Source organism: Schistocerca gregaria, chromosome X (assembly GCF_023897955.1).
Source record: "Schistocerca gregaria isolate iqSchGreg1 chromosome X, iqSchGreg1.2, whole genome shotgun sequence".
Classification (NCBI taxonomy): domain Eukaryota; kingdom Metazoa; phylum Arthropoda; class Insecta; order Orthoptera; family Acrididae; genus Schistocerca; species Schistocerca gregaria.
Window position 1 is genome coordinate 154,605,513 of NC_064931.1, and position 25,390 is coordinate 154,630,902.

A 25,390-nucleotide genomic window follows, 5' to 3' on the forward strand; every position below is an offset into this window, starting at 1 on the left:
CCTCTCCACAACAGCCTAAAATATTCCCTTAATTCCACTGCCACTCACTGTGCAAACCATCGGTCTTTTGAGCCACTTATAATTCGCTCAGTCACATCAAATGTTAATAAGAAGAAAATGGGACAAAGCCAAGCATGATGTCACGTAAGAACATAGAACCGAGGTACACCTTACTTAGAAGAAATCTAAAATCAGGGAATTTTTAGCATTGATCTTACAGGTTCTTCACAGGGGCTAAGAATTTATGGTGTAGAATCGCGAACAACATAAGATCGGAGAACATAAAATCAAAGTTCCACTGTACTGAGATCCCTTGTGTGCTGCACCTGCGCGACAATAGCCACCTGGGCTTTGCTGATTTCCAGGAGTTCAGTCAGGTGGTCATCCCTTACTCCACCTATTCCATCTGATGTTACATCCTCAGTTCCTCATCTTTTCACTCTCTACCGAATAATCATCAAGAAAATTCCTTTCCAGCCAACAATGTTCTTGAAAGTTAGCTTAATGATTTCTTTTATTCCAAACCAGTAGATTTTTACACGCAATACACAGAAAAACTACCCGAGCATGGTGAGACTGTTTTATGCAAAGGGAGAGGATATACAGTTGATGATTTAAATTCTACCTTATAGTTATCTGTAACATTCAACAAACATACTGAGAAAACACTGCAAACTAACACACCATACTGATACAGATGAATTACATGGTTATCATGATAACCTTACCATTAAAGATTACTTTGATACGACATTAGCCTGCCAAACCTTAATTAATGAATAAGATATTACGCACTTGACCTCAAAATGCCCTTGTCCAAGGCAATATTGTGTCACACACAAGGTGGGGTGGGGTGGGGTGGGGTGGGGTGCGAGTGGAGGTATAAAAATCTTTATAAGACTCTCTCTCACTGACACTCCCCACATGGGAGGAAACAGTTTATTGCTAACTACATTTTTTCAGTTCTTACAGTAAAACTAACACATCAGGTATGACCTTTTAATTTATTACTTCTTTACTACAAACACTATTCATAACATATTTTGTAGACAATATTCACACATACCACTGGATGTACCTGTAAAATTATATAATTCTATGACGTATAGTTTAGGAGATATGACAGTATAAAAATTGAGCTGCATAAATATGAATCTGCAGAGCAAAATTCCCTACAGGTGCAGGTGAAGTATGTTAAAAATATGTGGCATGTGTATACAAGGGCAAAGCCATGGGTAAAAAGCTGCTTGTACACCCCATGATTGATTTTAAGCAAACTTGGTACACATATTACTTACTATATGGAAAGATAAACTTAGGGGGCTCAGAACCAGCAATCTCTTATTGGGGTGGGGATGATAATGTGTTGAGAGAAGGGGGGGGGGGGGGAGGAGGTGGACAGAGAGAGGTGGGGCTGACGAGATGGATAAAGAAAGGGGGAGAAGGAATTGGACAGAGAGACGGGTAGTGAGGAGATGGATGAAGAGAGGGGAGGAGGAAATGTACAGAGAAAGGGAAGAGGAGTTGATGGACAAACAAAGAGGAGACGAGGAGATGGACAGAGAAAGGGCAGAGGAGGAGATGGACAGAAAGAGGGGAGAGGAACAGATGGACAGAGAGAGGGAGAGGGTGAGGACACGGAGACAGAGTTGAGGGTAAAGGAGGTGGACATACATAGTAGGGAGGAGGAGATGGACAGAGAGGGCTGTGGAGGAGACAAACTGCTAGAAGACTGGAACAAATACGTACCTGGGTAAAATAGGTGCTCAGTTTATGTGAACATAAATCAACTGTCTTGTCAAACTTAGTCAAAGTTAGTAATGACTTTTCAAATCTTGAAATATTTGTCAATTGGTTTTCACTGGGAATAACATTTGGACAATACTACACTCTCAACTACAGTAAACAGAAAAGTTTTTATTGTCCACTGCAGTAATGTAAGAAAAGTACAGATAGAATTACAAAACAAACAGGATATTTTCACAGCCAATGCTCAGTTACCACTCAGCATAAGAGAGCAGTGAATGCAATGCCCCCCCCCCCCTCCCCTCCCCCATCCCTCCGGGAGGTGAGCTTCAGAAAAGCCTGTAATAAAATTCCAATGAGACACAACAGAATATCTACATAAAGTCATGGATAAAATATATGTAAAGACACTGTTAAAAAGGGACAGATAGCCACGGCTGGATGACAACCTAGAAATAATACATGCCCAGCCACTCTGTGACACACTAAGATCTCACACCCAATATTTTGGGAAGGATTCTGGACACCACACAAAATCTTAAATCATAAACAACACTTGCCACTTTATCAGTTAAAACACAGGGAAGGTCCTGTGGGAGACGCAGTTCAACCCTCAGGTCACCATATAAAACACATTCCATTAAAATATGTCATACTGAAAGCTGTGTCCCGTACGTTTGACATACTGGGTGCTTCTCCCTATGTAAGAGGAAGCCATGTGTCAATGGGCAACGTCCCACTCTGAGCCGAGTAAGGGCTACTTCTTCACACGGTCGCAAACAGAACTTAGTTTTCACTTCTAGCCACTGAGCCTCCCACCAACGCATGGCCTTCATGGGCACAAATGAAGTGACAGCCCACAGAGGGACTGAACACCGAGCAGGAGGAGGAAGGGAGCAAGGCTCATTGGCAGACGCGTCAGTACGTTCATTTTCCTGAATCCCTATGTGCCCTGGAACCCAGCAAAAATGATTTCCTTGTTTTGGCTTTGCAGGAGAATCAGAGTGTCTTGCACCTGTTGCACCATCTGATCTGCTGCGTACATCTGTCCAATAGCGAGAAGTGCACTTTGAGAATCGGAGCAGATGACAATTTTTTTTTGTCACAACACTGTGTCATCAGCTCCACTGCCCTCAGGATAGCAAACAGTTCAGCATAATAAATTGAAAACAGCTCTGGGAGTCCTATCCTGAGGATAATGTCAGGGAACACAACAGAACAACTGAAAAAATCTCCCTGCTTAGACCCATCTGTGTAGACAGTAATAAAACCTGGGTGGCTATGTAAAATCTCATTAAATTTAATTTTAAAAATATAGTCTGGGGTACAATGCTTCCTGTATGCAGTCAGTTCTAAAAGCAATCTGGGCTTTGGTAGTAGCCAGGGGGATGCCCTACTCACCCATGGCTTTGGACCTTAATGCCCCCCACCTGTAATATCTCAGGGCTCTCCCTTGCACGGATCCCAAATGGCCATGTTGCTTGTGGCTGATGATCGAACAGCTGTTCCAATGGCAACTGAACAATGTACCTGAAAGATGGTGATGTAGGAATTGACAATGCCCTATATGCTTGGTGTATTATGAGAAGACAATGTCGAATAGACAGCATAGGCTCACCAGCCTCCATACAAAAGCTAACAACAGGGCTCGTGTGATAGGCCCCTGGTGACAGCCTAATAACCTCGTGGTGAAATGCATCCAGCATTTTAAGGTATGAAAGGCTTGCTGATGCATAAATCTAGCATCCGTACTCAAGCCAGGTCCCACAAACGCCTTATAAAGTTGGAGCACACATGCCCTGCCATCTCCCCAAAACCTATGACTGACACATTTAAGGATGTTTAAGGCCTCAAGACATCACAGTTTCAGTTCCTTAAGGTGTGACAACCATGTTAACTTCTCATCAAAAGTAAGATCCAGATACTTCACATTTTCCTTAAATGTGAGAACCGTGTCCCCCACTTTTAAAATGAGTAAATTAAACAGACAGCAGGAACGATTAAAATCAACACAAAAATGTTTTCTGCAAAGAGAATTTAAAACTTGTGGTTCAAGGCTATTCTTCCAACCATCTGATCGTCAGTTGCAATTGCAAGTAGTCATTACAAGGCTGGAGGATGCACAGAAGATGGAATAGCCGTCCACAACAAGGAACATAGTACAGACGTCACACTGCAGATATAGTACATTTGAGTGTGATTGCAAAAACTGTGACACTTAAAACACTCCCTTAAGGAACACCATTCTCCTGCTTACAATGGTCAGGCAAGACATTCCCAACCTTGTATCTAAAATATCTGTCCGAGAGAAAGGACCGTTTGCAGAATTCCTATTGATGGAGCTGTGACAAAATATTACACCCACAAGTAGTATTGTAGGCCTTCTTCAAATTGAAGAAAACACCAATGAGGTGTTGCTTACGAAGGAAAGATTGTTGAAAAGCTGCTTCGAGCATGGTCAGGTTATCAAGCATCCTGAATCCACACTTGGAACAACTGAGTAGGGACCTGGTTTCAAGAACCCACACTAGATGCTGATTGACCACATGCTCCAGTGTGTTTCCTACGCAGCTTTTCAGGCTAATACTATATGATAACTACCAGTATCCATCCAATCCTTCCCTGGTTTTAAAATTAGGATTAAAATAGTTAATTTTCATGAGTTGGGAAAGTTGCCAATCATTGATTCAACTGTTTCAACATGCTGTAGGTTATCAGATCATTTCGAGGGGTCGCATCACAAGCTACTGACAATGCAGAATCCAGCTCCCACAAAGAGAAATCCTGATTGTATTCCTTCATGTTGGTGGACTGGAAAACAAAATCAGCCTTCTCCCATGTTTCCCAATAGCGACGGAAGGAGGGAACCTGGCTATAATCGGCTGTAATGGGTTTATATTATTCAGCCATTGTCTGAGCTACGTCTCTCGGCAATGTTAGGAGACACCCCTGTATTGTTACAGCTGCTATTTGGCTCTCAAGAGTTGTGCCTTGAGGGCTTCCCATACTTTACTTGTGGATAGAGCTTATAGATGGAGTTCACGAACTCTTGCTAAGACCTCTGCTCACTCATCTAAATCATTGTCATCAAGTAGATGAGTGGAGACCCCACTGTGAAGAGGATCATGGGGTGGTAGGTACACAGAGCACACCATAATGTCAACACGGGCCACTACCCGAACAGCAACCACATGTAGAGTTTTTGTTAAGGGAATAGGTGAGGAGTGAAAATTGCTCTTGACGAATACTGCATCTCCACCTTTTGCCCTGTCACCTGTAAGGTCATCATTTCTGTAAAGGTGATAGCGTCCAAGTACAGGTGTGTCAGTCTCTTTAAAATGAGTCTCTTGAAGACACGAGGCGAAAGGGTGTGTCCTGTACACGGAATCTCAATTCCTCCAGATGAGTCCTGTATCCATATATATTCCATTGGATTATGGAAGTCATTTCATCAGCATGGTCTTGATTTACTCCTGTCTTTGCGCCGGGATGGTGAGGCACTTGTAGAGTGAGGCAGGGTGGACGTACTGACTGTGTCTGGTGATGAGGTATCAAAATCCATGCTGCCTTCATCATCAGTCAAATGTGCCAGAATGATTCCTGATGACTCCCTGGTCAGTTTTCGACCCAAATGCTGAGATCCTTTCCCTGCTCTCTTTCCCAGCAAGGATGTGGAGGGGAAAGGGGGGCAATGAGAGACACCTTTCTTTGAAGAAAGTGGGCATTGGATCGCTGTGTCTAGCTTTGCTTTGGCACATGAAGGTGCAAGTACAGGTCCTGGTTGTGCATAATGGTACACTGAATGTCGTCTGAGACAAAGCATCAACCTTAGGAAGAGGTTTCTGCACCAGGAAGCATAAAGGTGGCAAAGACAGGAGGTTTCATCGCCTGATAGTCCTTTTTGGCTTCTGCATTGGGGATCTGATTAGTCACTTTGATTTATTGAATTTTGCATTCCTCTGCAAAAACAGGGTAGTCCATATTGGGTGGCTCCCACAGCAGTTAATGCAGACTGCTGGAGATAAACAGTCAGTCCCAGCTTCATGGGCTGCCTTTCCACACTTCCCACAAGTTGCTTCACCTCTGCAACTCAGTGCTGTATAACCAAAATGCTGGCATTTGAAGCAGCGCATAGGGTTAGGTACATAGGGTCTAACCTAAGTTGAAGGAAGCCTGCCGTGATGTGTTCAGGTAGCATTGGAGAATTGAAAGTCACAATGAAGGTGGCAGTCTTCTCGATTTCTCCACTGTTCTTATGTGCACTTTGCTCCACATCTATTATCCCCTGTGGTGTCCTTTCTTCTTTGAGTTTGGCAATGTCTATGTCCATAATATCATGGCAGCTTACCACACCTTTACTGGAGTTAAGGGAGTTATGCAACTCAACAATGTCGTCATACTCACCCAATTTTTGTGACTTCTTAAGTAGTTCCACCTGCTTTGCCCGTTAAGTCTCAAACAGCAAGGAAGCATTTTGCAACTGCTTAATAGACTTTAGGGTAACAGCAAGCCTTTCTAAGCCTTCATGGATATAGAAGGGAGACACTTTTTCAAACATCCCCTACTTTCTCTTGATCACTACAAAGACATTCTGAGCCCTGTTACTAACAAGTTGATTATCAGAACAACTAGCCTCCCTCATTCTTTTTGATGAATGCTTGTGAGACCTCCCAGGCAGTACACCCTTCCCGCTGGGAGGAGAAGCAGAAGAAGATTTCAAAGGTTCCATCTCAGTCCCACTAGCAGCTAGGAAAATAAGGGTCCACTCAGAAAGAGCCCTGCGTGCCTGAGTAAGCCTTATACCACTGAGGCGCTGCATGTTTCCCAGAGGTTGCCCACTAACAACTGTTCCAACTCAACAGCCATCCATCTCATCGCAGCATACCTTGAGACTGTAGCCCCCCCCCCCCCCCCCCCCCCCCCATCTTCGCGATCTGGGCAGTCAAGCTAAGATCCCCATTCCCTGTGACACACACCAGTCCACCGCTGCATCTCACGGTGGTTGCTGAAGCATGCCCAGAGCTTGCGGTGACAGAGGATTGGTGGCACTTACCAGTTCCCAGCTTAGGAACCCCGGGGTTGGCAAGCTCGTACTCGGCAAACAAATCCCGAGCCCCTGAGGGCCTAACATTTGAGATTTACCTATCTTGTACAACAAACCTTCAGGCATCAAAAAGTGTTAAAAAAATGATCACTGATTTCTACAGGAATGACATCCTGCAATGGCATCTGTGTGGCATTTACTTGATCCACACAGATATGTGATCAGTCTTATTGATGATAATGGGCAACAACAGAGGTCTGGTGAATTGTCTAGGCTGGCAAGCTTACTACCTGGATATAAGTCAGGACTGAAAAAGCATGAGGGCTCAAGGGTGAAGTATTGTAATACTAATACTACCATCACAGATCATTGCTGACATTGAAAGGGCACATGTCTAGCAATAGGAACTGTAATCCACGCTCGATCCAGAGAACGGAGAACTGTCGCTCATCATACATTGGCATGCGAGGGCATAACATCTTGCATTGACAAACTGTATGCCAAAGGGAGAGGAATATAAGCATGGAAAATGCCATCCATGTCAAGTTTTTCAATACACAGTGTATATTTATCACTGTGCCATGAGTCACGGCATTGCAAGGGCATTCTTTGGTGCAAATATTACCATCTTGCTTCATGTTCTTCTCTGAATCTCAAAAACATTCTGGAGTTGGCTTCATTAAGAAGGACTGGGCAGTAAGCCATAAAAGTTTCTTTTTTGATGATTACACTCTAAAATTTGCTTTTTGTTCATACAATATTCTTTGGATGAACATTCAGTAATAATAAGGTGGTCACCAAGTGATGTTTGCTGTCACAATGATTATGAAAATTCTATTGAATTTAACCTGTTTCAGGATTTTTCTTCCTCCCTTTCTTCCTTCTGTTTTATTTCATCAACCTGCTACAGAGATGGTATGAACTCAGGCTGAGGCAGTGAGCCACTTTAAAAATTGTCCCATCATTTGACTGGAGTAATTTTTGGGAAGCAACAGTGAACTTGTCAGCTTCTGTAGCTGAGCTACATAGAGGCAACTAGACTCAGCCACAGTGGTGGAAAACAGTTTCATCATTGGAAAGAGGCAGCTCAAGTAGCACAGCAGCTGTCTATACAGTGTCTCATGGCTGTCTATACAGTGTCTCATGAAGTGAGATGTTTATGGCATCATCAATATGGAAAGGATACGAAATTCAAAATCCCCTTGGGCTTTTAGCCACACTCATTTCCTATCTCTCATTCTACATTTCAGCAAGGTACAGCTACAGTACTACAATTGAAACTACAATTCTCTACAATTTTCAAATGCACATCGTAAGTAAATTAGAGCTAACAATAGTAGGCCAGTTGCAATGGAAATTTGAGCATCACAATGTAGAGAGAGCCTTCCTCTTCCTCCACCACCATCACCCTACCAGTTTCAAATACTCAGTAATGAGCACAAGATTTGTTTTGATTTTTAAACCAAGAGCTGTTAATCACAACATCAGCACTAGATTTGAAGGCAACTGGGTCAGTGACTTCTCTCTGTCACACCTGAAAGGTGCAATGGACTGAAAAAATTTCATATCTGTCAAAGCTTAATGTATATGGACAGCTCCAAGTTTTAGCATGGTTCAGATTCCTCACAAAGCTGTAGGTCCTCACAGACCAGAGCAAGACGAGGATGTACCACTACCAACAGGACCATGTCTTACTAAATTCAAAGGAGGCTCAAAGTTTCCCTAGAAGTCCACAGCTGTAGGTGTTGTTACATGTACTGATACTAGTGTTGGCAAAACCTGCCGGCCTGTACTCACAAATTTGGTAGAGAAGAAAGATATGAGGGCTTTGTGAATGTGTTGCTTTCACTCTACATATAGTATTTACTTAGTTTCAAATGTTTGTTGTTGGTTCTTTGCAAGCTAAAAGCTGTGTGTCCCAGACTCAAAATCTCTACTAGTTATTAGTGAAGCTAAGGAAAACTTTGAGAGATAATAAGTTATTGCTGTCATGTTTTGCTTTGGAGTGCAATCATTCAAAAGCAAAACAGTATAAATTTACAACTGGAGGTTGAGGCAATGACTGGGATTGGGTAATGCAATGACTATTTAAGGTGAGACTAATCTTCAGGCACTAGGATGAAAACAATACTGGTGATTGAAATGGCCGTATAAATAATGAAGAGAGTAAGTCTAGAATTCACCAATAACAAGCTAGGTCTGTTTATGAAGTACACCACAAATGAAACATGCATAAATCATGAGCTTGAAAACTTTGACACAAAAAAGAGAAGATTATTTTGCAGGCTTTACTTTTATGGTCTTTATCTGAAATATTACCTGCTTCTGAAATGTGACTGGAACATGTGAGGCAGAATTTGAAGGTCACGTCAACACTTATATAGATAAAGATAGAAAATCATCTGTAAACCATAGCCAAGCTGCCTAACAAACCTAGAAAACTGGTCATACCCTGAATCACCTTCAAATGAGCCACTCTTTGAAAAGCATTACAGAGAATTCTGTAATTTTCATTTCGTTTACTGCATTTACTCACTTATAAGTTTTTTTAATTACATATTCATCTCACAAAACATAATACGTCACCTTACATGTGCAGATTCTGCTGTTGCTAAGGTTACTATATTTATATTGTGTAATTTATTATGTAAAGTTAGCAAATTAGTACCCCTGCCTGAATATGAAAACAAACTGTACTAAAACTGGTGCATTTTGGAGCTGTGGGGAGTCAAGAGGACACCATATTGCTGTTATTCAGCATGCCTACATTGTCAGAGCTGTAAGAATTCTAAACTGCAGCAATAAAGATTGGATGCAAATTACAGCCATGGCTCAACTCAGAAACAAGGATGTACCAGTTGCCAACTGGTTCTCGCAGACAATACGACACTGATTGTAAATTAGTGGTGACTCATGAAGCAGAGGCCACAGACAATAATGCAGCAGGAAGAAACTTTGGTGTCAAAGAAGGGAATGTTCGTAGGTGGTGTCAGTGGAAGAATAACTTTAAGTACACTACTTCTACATTACAAACTTTCAGGGAAGGTTCTATGAACTGGAGCAGCAGGTTGTTCAGTATGTGCAAGCAAAACACAATGATGGCTACCCAATTACTCAATAAATTATCTGAATGAACGCACTGGAGGTAAAAAGAAATTTTCCAACCGCATGCATTGCAGAATTCAAAGCAAGTACTGGCTGGTGTGTAAGAATGATGAAGAGTGTGGAGCTTACAGTACGATGTAGAACTACACTAGCTCAGAGGCCACAGGGCATATGATGTAAAACTACTTGCATATCAGCAATATGAAATCAATCTTAGGTAACAGCAAGATTGTTTGTTAGTTCATATGGACAATGCCCATCTGATGCCTGTTTATTTTTATATGCCATCAAATGTTACTGATAATGTGAAGGACTTCAAAGTGTTCCTATAAGGACTTATGGCAATGAAAAGACCAGAATAACAGTCATACTAGGTGCACTTGCAGATGGAAGAAATCCCCCCCCCCCCCCCCCCCCCAATATGTGGTTCTTTGCAGGAATATGACACCAAAAGGAAAACTGCCAGCAGGACTTATCTTTAAATGTCAAGAAAAGGGATGGTTGACAAAAAAAATTATATCCAGTAGTTGGAGGTTGTTTGGAACAGGATACCAGACAGGCTGTTTGCTTAATAGAAGGAAATTTTTCAGCATTTTCCATGAGCTTTTCTATGCTATATAACACAATATGAGTTTGACACTCCGTCGTCAGGCCACAGGTGGCCTACTGGGACCATCTGACCGCTGTGTCATCCTCAGTGGAGGATGCGTATATGAGGGCCGTGGGGTCAGCACACCACTCTCTCGGTCGTTATGATGGTATTCTTGACTGAAGCCGCTACTATTCGGTCGAGTAGCTCCACAATTGGCACCACGAGGCTGAGTGCACCCCGAAAAATGGCAACAGTGCATGGCGGCCTGGATGGTCACCCATCCAAGTGTCGACCACGCCCGACAGCGCTTAACTTCGGTGATCTCATGGGAACCGGTGTAGCCACTGCGGCAATGTTGAGTTTGACAAAAAAATTGTTTTTCAAATTTAAATGAAGATATAAATTTTTAATTTATCAGAAAGTGCATCTTAAAAATTTTTGAAAAAAATATACAGAGCACTTCACATTATTGTTACCTAGTTCCTTAAGTATGAAAGTGGGACTGTCATGAGTTCGCATCTGTATAAAATTTCAAAAACACATATTTTCCTTAAAGAATTAGATTCTTTTAAAAAATATATATACATTAAAATGGAAATATACATAAATATCCGCACATAACTTTTCACTTGTTCATAAACTTATCTGTAAAATGTTTAAAATGTAACTAGTGACTATGATGAGTGATTATTTTATTAGAACTACTAAAAATATAAGATTAAACAATGAAAAAACCAGGATGAAATAATGACAATATTATGAAAAGGATGGATTACTAATTACCATACAGCAGAGATGCTGATTCGCAGATAGGCACAACAAATAGACTATCAAACAAGCAAGCTTTCAGCGAAACAGGCCTCCTTCACTGGAATCAGACACCACACACACACACACACACACACACACACACACACACACACACACAGTCTCTGGCTGCCCGGGACAATGGTCATGTGTGCGCGCGCATTGAATGTGTGTGTGTGTGTGTGTGTGTGTGTGTGTGTGAGAGAGAGAGAGAGAGAGAGAGAGAGAGAGAGATTGACTGTCGAAAATTTAAGTTTTTTTAAATACAAATGTAATATGATAGAAATGATTATTAAAAGTTTGGAGTATATGTAAAACATACAAATTGGGATGAAAAAATCCAATAACTTACTCCAACTATTCTTGATAAAAGTTGTCAAGCTTGGTATGTTAAGCAATGAAGAGATACCCTCTTACAAACACTGTTTGGCAAAAGTGCTGTGCACTCCAGCATCAATTCCCTGTGTTGGTGCTTGGTTGATTTGGGGAAGGGGACTAAACAGCGTCATCGGTCCTATCGAATTACGGATGGACGAGAAAGAAAGTTGGCTGTGCCCTTTCAAATGGACCATCCCGGCCTTTACCTGAAGTGATTTAGGGAAATCATGGAAAACCTAAATCAGGATTGCCAGACGCAGGTTTTCTTTCTAAAGAACACAAGACCAGGGCAGTCTACTGTTTTCAAAAAAAAAAAAAGCTAATTCCATTCCAAAAAACAAATTTCAAGCTGATATACTTTTGGATGGCAGTGCAGCACTGTACAAGGATAAAAAAAATTGTAAACTTACACTGATCAGCCAGAACTTTATTACCACTGACCTACTATCGACATAAACCCGTCCAAGTGATAGCAGAATTACCTCACAAGGAATGACTGCTAGTCAGACCCCCACACAGTGCATGTAGTATCAGTGAGCATTTCTGTCCATGTGTAGAATGTGGAAGACGTGCGATCTATTTGCGTTTGACTGAGAGCAGACTGAGATGACCCAGAGGCTCACCACAAGCATTTTGGAAACTGTATGGCTTGTAAGGTGTTTTGAGGAATGCTGTGGTGAGTGTGTTCAACACATGGTGAAACCAATGTGAAATCATGTCCAGATGTGGGGTTGGGTAGTCACCCCTCATTACATATGTCAGACATAGTAGGCTGGGCAGACTGGCAGTGAACTGTGGCAGATCTAACTTCAGACTTTAATGCTGGTCAGAGTACAAACGTGTCTGAACACTCCTAATGATGGGCCTCCACAGCCAACGACCCACACATGTGCCAATGTTAACATCACATCGCAACTACAACTGAAGTACTGAAGTACCTTCTTCATCATGCTAATGGTAGAGCGCAAATCCATCGTGGTCCATGGGAACAACTATTGACACCTGTGCTGTGGGACGGGGCAAGCTGGCGGTGACTCCATTATGCTCTGGGGAACATTCACAAGGACATCTGTGGGGCCAGTGGAGCTTGTACAAGGCACAAGGAGTATCGTATGCTGGTCGCAGACCACGTATAACCCTTAATGACAAACATGTTTCCGACAGTAGTGGCATTTTTCAATAAGATAATGTGTCAAGTGAAAAGGCCAGAAGTATGGTGGAGTGGTTCAAGGAACACAGTGTTGAGTTCGAGTTGATTTACAGCCCCCCCCCCCCCAAACTTGCCAGATCTGAACCCAATTGACACATCTGGGATGTGATTGAACGTGGCATCAGAGCTCATTGCCCCCTCCCCGGAATTTACAGGAATTGGATGACTTATGTGTGCAGATGTGGTGCCAACTCACTCCAGTGAAACACCAAGACCTTATTGCTTCCATGTCACAGGATGCTGCTGCTGTTGTCCTCGCCAAAGGCTGACATACCAACTGTTAGGAAGGTGGTCCTAATGTTCTGGCTAATTAGTGTATATTTCCAGAAAGATGATTTTAGCATGGAAACAGAAAAGCATTTACTTTTCTTGCCTCTGCTCATGGGAAAGGACCTTGCAACCGCGTCGGTGGCAATATTAAGAGAGAAGCAGCAAAAGCAAACCTGCAGGCATTGTATGATACCAAAGTCTTACTCCACAACTACTTTCTGATTGGGCAGTTAAAAACATTCCATCTGTACTTCTTGAATTTTCAACACAAGAAGAGTACATCGAAACTGAAAGACATCTAGAGGAGTGCTTTAGCCAATCTGTTACCATCAAAGGGACACAGAGGTTACATGCTCCTACACTGATAGCATCAAGTACATCGAAAATACTGCAAAATACTTCTTCAGATACAACAGAATTTACTGCTGAAACAGTCAAAAAATCTCTGGATAAACTGACAGAGATATTCATGGAAATAATACTGCCATTTATGACAAGAAATGATGGCTAGCTTATGTTTTAACAAAACACAAAAGTCTTGATGTAGTTAAAGCTACTTTCCTTCAAGCAAGAGGCCCATCACTGTCTTATGTGTATCCTATAATATCTGATATCCTATGGGTATCTGTAAATGATGTTCTTCGCAAAGTAAACCCAGTAACACCAGGAGGAAGAATATACAAGATTCTGGGGATGATACTGCAAAAACTAATGAAGTGTTTAAAAAGAAGTAAATTCTTAGAACACATACTGTTTGTAAGAGGTTTTGGAAGTGTCACTTCAAATATCCGTGTTAACAGTACATTTGAATATGCACATTGATATATTAAGAATGAAATGATGTACAGTTTTGCTTAAATCTATAAATTTTACAAAAATGTCATTTTTTTAGTGACATGTATTTTTTAAACTTTTATGTAAAGTGTGAACCCATGACAGTCACACTTTCATATTTAGGGAAGTAGTTAACAATAATGTAAAGTATCTTAAGTTATTTTTTGAAAACTTTTGAAGATGTACTTTTGATAAATTAAAAATTTATATTTTCATTTAAATTTGAAAATGAATTTTCATCTCACACCCATATTGTAATGTATCTATGTCATACTCCACAAGCCACTTAATGGTGTGTGGCAGAGGGTACTTTTTGTATCACTAACTGAGCCTTCAACCCTGTTCTACTCGCAAACAGTGTGTGGGAAGAATGATTGTTGATAAGCCTCTGTATTGGCTCTAATTTCTCAAATTTTTCATGCAAGACAAATGTGGGGGGAAGTAATAAGTCGTCCAACTCTTCCCAGAAAGTGCTCTCTTGAAATTTCAATAGTAAATCTCTCCATGATGCACACTGCCTCACTTGTAACATCTGCCAGTGGAGTTTGTTGAGCATCTCCATAACACTCTCATGCCAACTACATGATCCTGTTACAAACCACACAGCTCCTCCTTGGATATCCTCCCTCCCCCAAATCAGTCCTATCTGGTAGGGATCCCAGATGGATGAGCAACACTCAAGAATCAGTCAAACAAGTGCCTTATAAGCCACTTTTTTCATGGATGAGTTACATTTCCTTAAGCTTCTTCCTATCAATCTGAGTCTGGCATCTGCTTTTCCCACTATTTGTTTTACATGGCCATTTCACTTCAGATAGTTACTCCTAGATATTTTACAGCAGATACTGTTTCCAGCAGTTTGTCATCAATAGTATAGCTATTTCTTTTACTATGTATGCACAACAAGTTACTTTTATTGACGTTCAAGGTCAACTGCTAGAGACTGCACCAATAATCAATTCTCTCATGGTAATCTTGCAAATCATTACTATCTTCTGGCGTTGCTACTTTGTCATAGACAACCGCATCATCTGCGAATAGCCTTAGAGGGCATCCCACTCCTCCTACTAGATCATTTACATACATTGTAAACAGTAATGGTCCTATCACAATTCCTTGGGGTACTCCAGAAATTACCTTTACATCTGTTGATTTTGTTCCATTAAGAGCAATGTGTTGAGTTCTGTCTGCAAGGTAGTCCAGAATCCGGTCACAAATCTGCTCTGATACCCAATAAGCTCAATTTTTTTCATTTTTTTCTTTTTTTTTTACTAAATGGCAGTGCAGGACAGTGTCAAATGCCTTCCTGAAGTCAAGGAACACGTCATAGTCTAGAGGGATGTGGATCTTATGGAGGAACAGAGCGAGCAGAGTTGCGCAGGATCTCTGCAGACTCAATGTTGATTTTTATAGAGATTTTACTTCTCCAAGAATGTCACAATTCTTGAGCATAAAACACATTTCACAATTCTACAACACAGTGATGTCAATGATATAGGTCTATAATTGTGTGCATCTGTCCTACAGCATTTCTTAAAAACGGGAATGACCTGTGCTTTCTTCCAGTTGCTAGGTATCCTTTGTTGCTAAAGCGATCTGCGATAAATTACTGCTAGAAGGGGAGCAAGTTCTTTCACATAATCATTGTGGAATCTTATACTTATCTCATCTGATCCTCACGCCTTTCCACAACTAAGTAACTGTAGCTGTTTTTCTATTCTGCAATCAGCTATCTCAATATCTGCCATTTCGACATTCGTATGAAGTCTGAAATGAGGGACTGCATTACAACATTCCGCAGTGAAACAATTTTTGAAGACCAAATTCAGTATTTTGGCCCTCTCTCTCTTATCTTCCTTTTTTGTGAAAGTATGGTCACTGAGTGAATGAATACATGATTTTGACCCACTTAACAATTTCACATATGACCAATACCTCTTAGGGTTTTTACTCAGATCGGTTGACAAAGTTTTACTTTTTAAAGTCATTGAATGCTTCTCTCATTGCCCTCCTTACACTCATTTTTGCTTTGTTCAGCTTCTGTTTGTCAACTACATTTTTACTTCTCTTGAATCTGAGATGGAGTTCTCTTTGTTTATATAGCAGTTTTCTAACATGGCTATTAAACCATGGAGAGTCTTTCCCATTCCTTAAGACGTTACTCGGATCATACTTGTCTAGGGCATATGTACATCATATGAAAGCTCATGGAAAATGTTGTCAAATGACAACCCTCCCATCATTTTAGCTTAATTAGGAGGGTTGCTATAGTGATTTTTGATAATTTCACATTGCCAATTTTCAAAAAGGGTCAATGTATTTAAATAAAAATGGGTATTTTTCTTAACCTACTTGCAGACTACATCTGAGCGCCATGGAATGACTCGCAGGAGAAAATACCAGTAGGCTTAAAAATGGAGGTAGTGATACCAGCGAGGAAGATGATGATTGAAAATAAAATATTGATACTACAGAAGTAAACAAAATTAAGGGAAATCATTTCTTTATTTTATTTCTCCTTTTACTATCAGAATGTAGACAATCAATAAATGGCATAATTTAGAACAGGTATAGTGTTAACTTTTTAGGAAGATACTTTATATTAATAAAACAGATTGTAATTTTGTTTGGTCAGAATAACTTAAAAAATAAAATGTTACCAAGGAGCCTTTCTTTTTCTTTTTTTTTTTTTTTTAAAAAAAAAAGGGGGGGGTCATCTTATATACATGGTCATCTTACACTCAGTAATTTTTTATAGATTGTCCACTATTTTTACAAAGGGAATGTCATATCTAAGAAACGATTTAATATTTACTTTTCAACAAACAATATTTTGACTTCTGCACAGTTATTTTTAAATTTGTATTATAAATAGTGTAATTTTGAAAGTACAATTTAACAGCATTCTGTTAAGAAAACATATTTTCTTAAACACAACACTTGTTATTTTATTGTCAATAGTTGTAATCAAATGCAATTAACTAATGATTCACCTGTATTGATACTATTTTCATACACACATCTTGAGCTTCTTTTACAAATGTTTGAGGTGGTTTCAATGGACCTACGCTTTCTGAAAATTTTCAGCAATTTAAAAACAGTAATTTTTAACAAACAAATATGATTTTAAATGTTCAACATTTATTCACAATATTTACAAAGCACTTACTCTGCATCATGGCAACTGAAACAGAACAGTTCTTATGTTGCAAAAGCAATGCCTTGAGGGTAGCCAATTCTGCTCGAAGACTTTTGACCTCTGATTGTAGCTGGTCATTAGAAGTTTGCAAAATATCTGCCCTTTTCTCCAGGTCTTTTATCCACGATTTTCTTTTTTCTCTACAACGCATAGCAGCTGCCCTGAAACAAATGTTTTTATTGTTATTGCTACTTCCCATATCAGCAAAATTATTAAATGACATGTAGTTTACATGAAGTTTGGAGCAAATCTTACATGTCTGAAATGAAGGCAAGGAAACAATAAGTCATATCATTGTTCAATGGTGATTTGTTATACAAGTTTAAGCAAAGATATTTGTCATCCATCCGACAGTTTTTCAAATAAATAAATAAATAAATAAATAAATAAATAAATAAATAAATAAATAGAGCTAACTACAACTGGCATGTTACTCTTCTAAATCCACAAATAAATGACATGAAGGTGAAAATGTTGCTGATACAGAATTCTGGCAAATGAGTTTTTGTGTTACGCACAAGGCTGTGCACACAGCTGATGAGCTTTGTGCATATCACAACAATACGGTCGAAAATGTATTATGTCAAACAGAAATGTACAGAATTGTGAACAAACACAAGTTTCATATGGTATCAAGAGTGTGAAAAATAATAGCAGACATCTTTTGGACATTAAAATAGTGTTGTCTGGCTAAATGATGATGCTTGAAATGCCAGATTTGATATAAAACTGCAGGGAATTACACTGCAAAACCATGCAGTCAGTATTCTGACAAGTATTTGAAAATAGTGTGTGTAAGAGGCTATTAAAACATCTTTCAAGGGATTTTCATCTCTAATACACTTAGCATCCCTGGGAAATAACAGTAATCTTCCCAGCAAGGGAATTAGCAAACGTAATAGAAATGAGCACAACTCTCCCAATGTACCCATGTTAAATCCATTGTAGCCCTCAAAAGCTAATTGACATGCATTAATGCACAAAATTTTCCACGTTATTTAAATTGAACGTTGAAAAGGCATTTCCAAAAGTATGCGTGTCTGTATCAACATCTCACAAAAACAGATGGATAACAGCAGGTATTCAGAAGTCCTCCCAAACACTTAAATACCTCATTTCCATGAAAAAGAGTCGCAATGATCCAGAATTCTTAAATTTCTATCATAGATACAAAATGATCTATAGCAAGGTGCTCACTGCTGCAAAAAAGTCATTTAATGACAAAGTAATATATAATGCAGAGAATAAAAGCAAAGCAGCCTGGGATGTTATAAAAAGGAAATGGGGAGAGGCAAACAAATGCAGAATAACATACTGATAAGGGTGGGAATAAGGTAATAAATGATCCACAACACTTAGCAAACTATGTAAACGAGTATTTTTCAAGTATTGAAGGGAAAATACAGAAAACATTTCCCAAAACAAATATAACAGCTGTAAATAATGTTGCACTAAATACAATGATGTTACTTCCAAACACAGAGAATGAAGTCAATAAAACGGTTCAAAAAATAAAAAATCCAGTAGGCTCAGATGAAGTACCAATGTGTGCACTGAAACAATGCATGGAGATTATACAAGGCCCTTTAACTAAGATAATAAATGAATCCTTCACATCAGGGACATTTCTAGGGCAGTTAAAACAGGCAAGAGTTGTACCTTTGCTTAAGAAAGGAAATTCAGAAGACATAGAAAATTACTGGTCCATTTCCCTGCTGTTACTGTGCAAGTCGCCAAAGTGACATCAAATCGAAAGACCTGCACCCGGCGAACGGTCTACCTGAAGGGACGCCCTAATTACACAACATTTACATTTTTACCGTTCTCAAAAATAATAGAAGCAATTATGAAAGGCAGATTAATGAATTACCTAAATAAATACAACATTTCAAGCGAATCACAGTTTGGTTCCCAAAGAGGCAAAAATATAGAGTCAGCCATAGTAGAATTCACAAAATTTGTACCTGATGCTCTTGACAAAGATGGGTGAGTTACAAGCATATTTTTGGATCTTTCTAAGGCCTTTGATACAGTCAACTACAAGATTCTATTAAATAAATTAAAAGCATTAGGAATAAGAGGGGTAGCTAATGATTGGTTTCGATCATACCTAGTAGATAAGGTACAAAGAGTAGAGATAACACATACTTCAAATAGATCTAAAAATTTAGTAAAACACTTATCAGAACCAAAATACATGAGTAGATGGGTTCCACAAGGTAGCATATCAGAACCAATACTATTATTGATATACATCAATGACTATCAGTAGTGTTACTCAAAGTGAAAAAATTCTCTTCGCTGATGACAGCAACACAGAGTGTCCCAAAAGAATTACCCTATTTTAACTTGTAATAATATTGAGACAAATGTCACTAGGGAACTGAAACAGGGCTAGATGTAATCAGAATGGTCTAGCGTTTCAGAAAAAATCCACTAGATGTCACTACGAGCGCTGACCTGGAGCGTGCAGCCAGTCTCGCGCAATATGGCATCAGCACAACAGAAGGCATATTGTGTTATTGAATTTAGTTATACACGATCAGTGATCACAGTTCAGCGAGTGTTTCATATTCGTTCTAAGCCACCATCACCAAAGAACATTTGACGGTGGTATAAAGAGTCTGAAGAAACAAGGTGCCTCTGTAAAGGCAAAAGTCCTGGCTGGCGAGCGTTCCTGAACAAACAGTGGAACAAATCCGATGAGCATTTGAGCGGATCCCCCGCAAGTCTACGCGTTGTGCTAATCCAAGCACTTGCGTTACCGTGCATGACAGTGTGGCGTGTGTTACAGTGTCGTTTAGCCCTCAAACCATACCAATTACAACTGGTACAACCTCTTCGAGATACTGACAAAATGAAGTGAGTGGTCTTTAGCAATGCTGTTATAGAGGACATGGAAGATGGCACTTTTATGTCACTGTTGATATTCAGCGATGAGGCAACTTTCCATATTAGTGGTAAGGTTCACCATCATAATATGCGTATATGGGGCCTCGAAAATCCTCATGAAACAATTGAACTCTAATGTGATTCACCCAAAAGTGAATGTTTTTTGTGCTGTTTCACAAAGCAAGGTTTATGGACCCTACTTTTTTGAGGAAGAAACTGTAACAGGACAACCATATCTTGCAATGCTATGGAACTTCTTATTCCAACAATTTGACTCTGACAATTTCATCTATCAGCAAGATGGAGCACCACCACACTGGCAGAACAATGTGCGCAGTTTCCTCAATGCCAATGTGCCTCAACGTTGGATAGGGCATACAGGACCGCGAGACCAGGCTTTACACTCTTGGCCTCCTAGGTCCCCTGACTTAACAGCATTTGAAGTCTTCCCATGGGGATATGTTAAACAATGTGTTTATGTTCCTCCCTTACCTCGTAACATTGATGAACTGAAAACCAGAATATCAGCTGCTGTAGCTTCAGTGACAGAAGGTACCTTATGCTCAGTTTGGAATGAATTTGGCTGTCAGCTAGATGTCATCTGTGCAGCCAATGGAGGACATATTGAACATTTATGATGGATTTTTATATACTTCTGTCTTCTCTGAGTAATTTAGTGTGGAATTTGTTGGTGTTAAGCCCCTCTTCCTAATAAATAATTTTATTTAAAATCAGGTCATTCTTTTTGAGACACTCTGTATTATAGTCACTGAGAAAACAAGAGAACTCCTTGCAAACAAAGTAAATTAAACTCTCAACGAAGTTTACGATAGGTCAATAAGCAGTAAAGTGACACTGAACATAAAGAAAACAAATGCCATGAATTTCAGTTTGGTGAGGGAAAATGGCAATGTTAAATTAAACGTAGATGGGACCTCTATAGACTGTATAACAAATGTAAACTTTCTAGGAATGAATATTGATTCTCAGTTGAAGTGGTGTGAACACACAAAGGTACTTGCAAACAGAATGTCATCTGCATGTTATGCCCTTAGAACCCTATCATCAGTGTGTAACATGCAGTGTCTTTTAGTTACATACTATTCATAAGTACACTCAGTTCTTAGCTGTGGCATTCTTTTCTGGGGAACAAATGCACAAAATGTGAACTAAATTTTCAAACTCTAGAAAAGATCAATAAAAATAATAACCAAAAATATAAGTCGAGCTCATTATAAAGATCTGTTCAAAACACTGGGGAGGTTAACTGCTCTGTGTGAGCACATTTACCAGTCAGTTGTACACATCAAAAATAACATAGGTAATTACTGCAAAAACAGCTCTGACCATGACCATGGAACAATAAATTACCAAAAGAGATTAAAGAAATTGCAAAAATACACTTACTTAAATAGGCAGCTAAAAAGTACCTGTTATGCAATACATTTTATACATTGAGGGATTACTTAGATAAAACAGAGGAGGGGTTTGGTAAAAAAAAATATGTTATACAAACACCTCCACACTATGTTTTTTCCCTTCGTTTTTCCTTTTCTAGAAAAACTTGCCTCCAAGCTATGCATAGCTCAGTACCAACACCTATTCATCTTTCTGAGCTCAACATCTCACTCATTATAGAGGGATGCTGACTCAGTTTTTCAGGATAGCAAATGGGAAGTTGCAGTACAGAAAATGGCCCAGAGATCACCAGAGCGTGTCTGTGTGTACTGTTATAAAACAACTTGTGTATAGTGTGTTCAGTGACTGATAGTGAGATATGTGTAAACAGTGTGGCAATACATTATTTACGAACTACTTCTAATACTACTACTACTACTACTACTACTACTACTACTACAACAACAAAGCATTGTCACTACAATGGGATCAAAGACATGCAATATTGCCAGATTTTCAATACAGCTGAAACATACATTTGGTGACAAAAAATAATCTTTCATTCAGTTCTGTCACAAAATTTCTTTCATGTATTTTTGCCCCACGTTAACTCGGGGAACTGTTAATTTCATTAACTAGAACAGATTAAGGAGAAATTTTCTACATTTAAAAAAAAAGGACTGTAAAATTTTAAAAAGAATTATGTTCCCATTTACAGTAAATTTATCATAATCAGTTATAACATATGAGTTAAACAACTTGAATTCATTAACCATTACTACTCTTCTGTCACTTGTCTGAAAGTCTGTTATCATAAAACTACACAAAACAGACTGTTACAGTGCAAAGGTCATGTTTGATGAGTGTCACTTCACAGGACTTTTAAGATGTTTCATTAGTGGCAACAGGAAGCAAACATCAATTTTTGACACCAAATAAATACATCTCCATGAATTTTTACACAAATCACACACACTGCATCACTGGGTGAACGAAAGAGACATGTCCTTAAATGCCTCTGTGTACCCTGTAATTTTCTTGCCTCGATAGTCTCTATGGAAGTGATAGGTGAGGATTGTACAATATTCCTAGATTCCTCACTTAATACTGGTTCTTGAAACTTTGTAAGTAGGTTTTCATGGAAGAGTTGGCATTTATCTTCAAGCAACAAGCAGTTCAGGTTTTTCCATAATTTCCATGACACTCTCTCGTGGCTCAGACAAATTTGTCAAAATTTGTGGTGCTCTTCTCTGCACATGTTCAAAAGCTCCTGTCAGCAGAGGCATGCACTGCGCACTGACAGCCTGTGCTAGCTTGCCTCCAATGGCCTGGCTCGCATAACGTACGTAGGCTTGGTCCACCCCAGGGTCTACCAGAGTTGGCCTGCTGGTGTGTTAACAGCTCACATATCACAATACAGACTGAACTCACTGAGTGGTTTACTAGCTTTGAGAGCTGAACCCACCCATCATCTTTAGACAGCAGTGATCCCTACTGTGTGCTCTGGCTTATAGTGTCACTGACTTCGACAAAATTAAGAAGAGAAACAAATTATTAACCATCAGAAATTCAGTGTTTTCTTCGATTTCTTATAATAAATTGTCATCCCTCATTTTCTTTGCAGTTACTTATTTGAATGAAGAGGTGGCGATTTGAAGAGTATTTCATTTGTTGACTCTAACCTATGTGGCTACAGGTAGAAACATGGAAAGGCAATCTATTTTAAATAACTAGTGGGATGCCATTATGGTGTGTTTATTGAAAAACACTGTAATACAGGTAACAAACACACTGTTAAACACACAGAATTTCAAAATTATGTAAAACTGAGTGCACAGCTTGTTCAGAGGAGTGCACAGCTTGTGCAGAGACCAGATCTGGATAGCATCCTAATGCCAACAGATGACATTGGGGTGTAACATAAATCTTTAGTATACTCAGTATAACTTCAGAACTATGCTGTTGGCTGCAATGGTACTTAATGATTACTGCTGACTGTATTTGCTCTTCCAAACAGCATCCCATATCAGCAAACCAGTTGCGTCTTTACCAGTGGTTACTCGTATTTTAGGTACTTGGGCACACATGGCTCTGTTTAAAGAGAATAGCTAGATGGAGTCATAGGGTTAAGCCGCACATGTCTGCTTTCGTGTCCCACAGCTAATTCACTGCAAATAATAACCTGCAGCTGATCCTGCAGTCAAATGGTCTATGCATTAGCTAGTATTGCAAGTAAATAAAATACACAGAAACAAAATAAAAGTTAATAACAAGGGTTCTATTGTAAGATCTGTAACTGATGCAAATGACAGAGAATGGTGTTAAATAATGTTTATTTAAGAAAGGACATATCTCAAATAAACAGGAAGTGATCCTACGATATTCAATTAAAATGCTGACAGAAATTACCCTTATCAAATGCAGTAGGGTTATGTTGAGAGTGTTACAAGAATGATAGCAAAATCCCCAAACTAAACTGTTATCAAAGATATGCAAAAACTAAGTCTATTGCATAACTGCGATACATGAAATATTCACCAGCTCAAAACAGTTTGAGTTCAACATGATGATTCAGAAATTATCATACATGATACAAACACATACAATGTCTATCCTGAGTTCCTTGATACAAGCGAGAAAAATTACAGTAATGTTCTACGATATCAGCTGTGTTCTGTGATTGGCTGACAGCTGCAAGTGAGGCAGCCACCATCTTGATTTCATTGCTTACAAAGCTGATATGTGTAATACTTGAAGGCTTTTCCATTTATGCTTGCGTATTACAAAAGTATGCAGTTTCAGTGATACACCAAATTAAAGATTTCTCCAAAATGCACCAATTTTAGTATAGCTTGTTGTGCTAAACAGACAAGAAGTGGTACTTTGCAACCTTTACGTAATCAATTACACAACATAAAAATGGCGACCTCAGCAGTAGTGGTTTAATCTGCGATTATAAGATGACCAAGTATTCTTTGAATGATGAATTTGCGAAAAAAACATAATGTTGTAAATGAGTAAATGCAGTAAAGGAAATGAAAATTACACAATTCTCAGTGAGGTTACAGATTACTTTGAATAGTATAATGCTTTTCAAAGAGTGGTTCTGCTGATGGTGATATCTCTTGCAGGGTATGCCTGCAGTTTTCTAGGTTTATTAGGCAGCTTGGCGATGGTTTACAGATGATTTTCTATCTTTATCTACATAAGTGTTGACCTTACCTTCAAATTCTACTTAAAAAAAATTCTGACTCATATATTCCAGTCACACTTCCGATCTCTTGCAAGTTAGATTCCCTTCAAAAATTAGAGTATTGCAACGGCCATTCACCACCATGAATCAATCTATCACATATACAACTTAATCACGCATGTTACCATAGGTAAGTCTGCCTTCTTCCAACACTCGACACAAAGTGACAGACTTGCTCCCTTGAATTCTTCACTTGAAAAGTCCTACTCTCCACTTGATTCCCTTAGTGTTCCATTAGTATTTGGCTTTTTCATTGGCTGAAGGCCATCCCCCTCAAAAATACATTGTTCTTTAGCTCTGCAGACATTATTTAATTCAACTTGACCACTTCCTGGACTAAAATAATATATTACAACAGTATTTAAATAAAGAAATGTTATAAATATTCAGTCACACTCATATCATTCACAACAATTATAAATAAAGAAGTGCTTTCACCTTAAAAGAGAACAAATTGCCATTTAATTTTGTTTAAACAATTATTTATGCTTTCTTCACAGAAGCGGTTTTGGATCTCTTTTCAACTGTGGTGTTTGCTACCACATGAAACTGTCCACATTTAAATCAGCACAATTTTTAATAGCACTCACAATCAACATTTGAATAAAGTTACTGGCAAAACAGTAAACTGTTCATTACATATATACAAGAGTATGACAAAA

General features: G+C 39.2%; 1 protein-coding gene across 2 annotated transcripts in view; it reads right to left on the minus strand.

Annotated features, from left to right (window-relative positions):
• LOC126299419 (cyclic AMP-responsive element-binding protein 5) overlaps positions 1-25,390 on the minus strand; it is a 150,540-nt gene that overhangs the window by 7,552 nt on the left and 117,598 nt on the right. Inside the window, exons 10-11 of one of the 2 annotated variants that reach the window (XM_049991317.1) lie at positions 17,156-17,346; positions 16,692-17,059 (exon numbers count right to left, since the gene is read on the minus strand). In XM_049991317.1, coding sequence (XP_049847274.1) covers positions 16,968-17,059; positions 17,156-17,346 — 283 coding nt within the window. In that variant the 3' untranslated portion in view covers positions 16,692-16,967. Of the gene's footprint in view, positions 1-16,691; positions 17,060-17,155; positions 17,347-25,390 lie in introns of those variants that run through there. The other variant, XM_049991316.1, reaches the window with a different exon arrangement.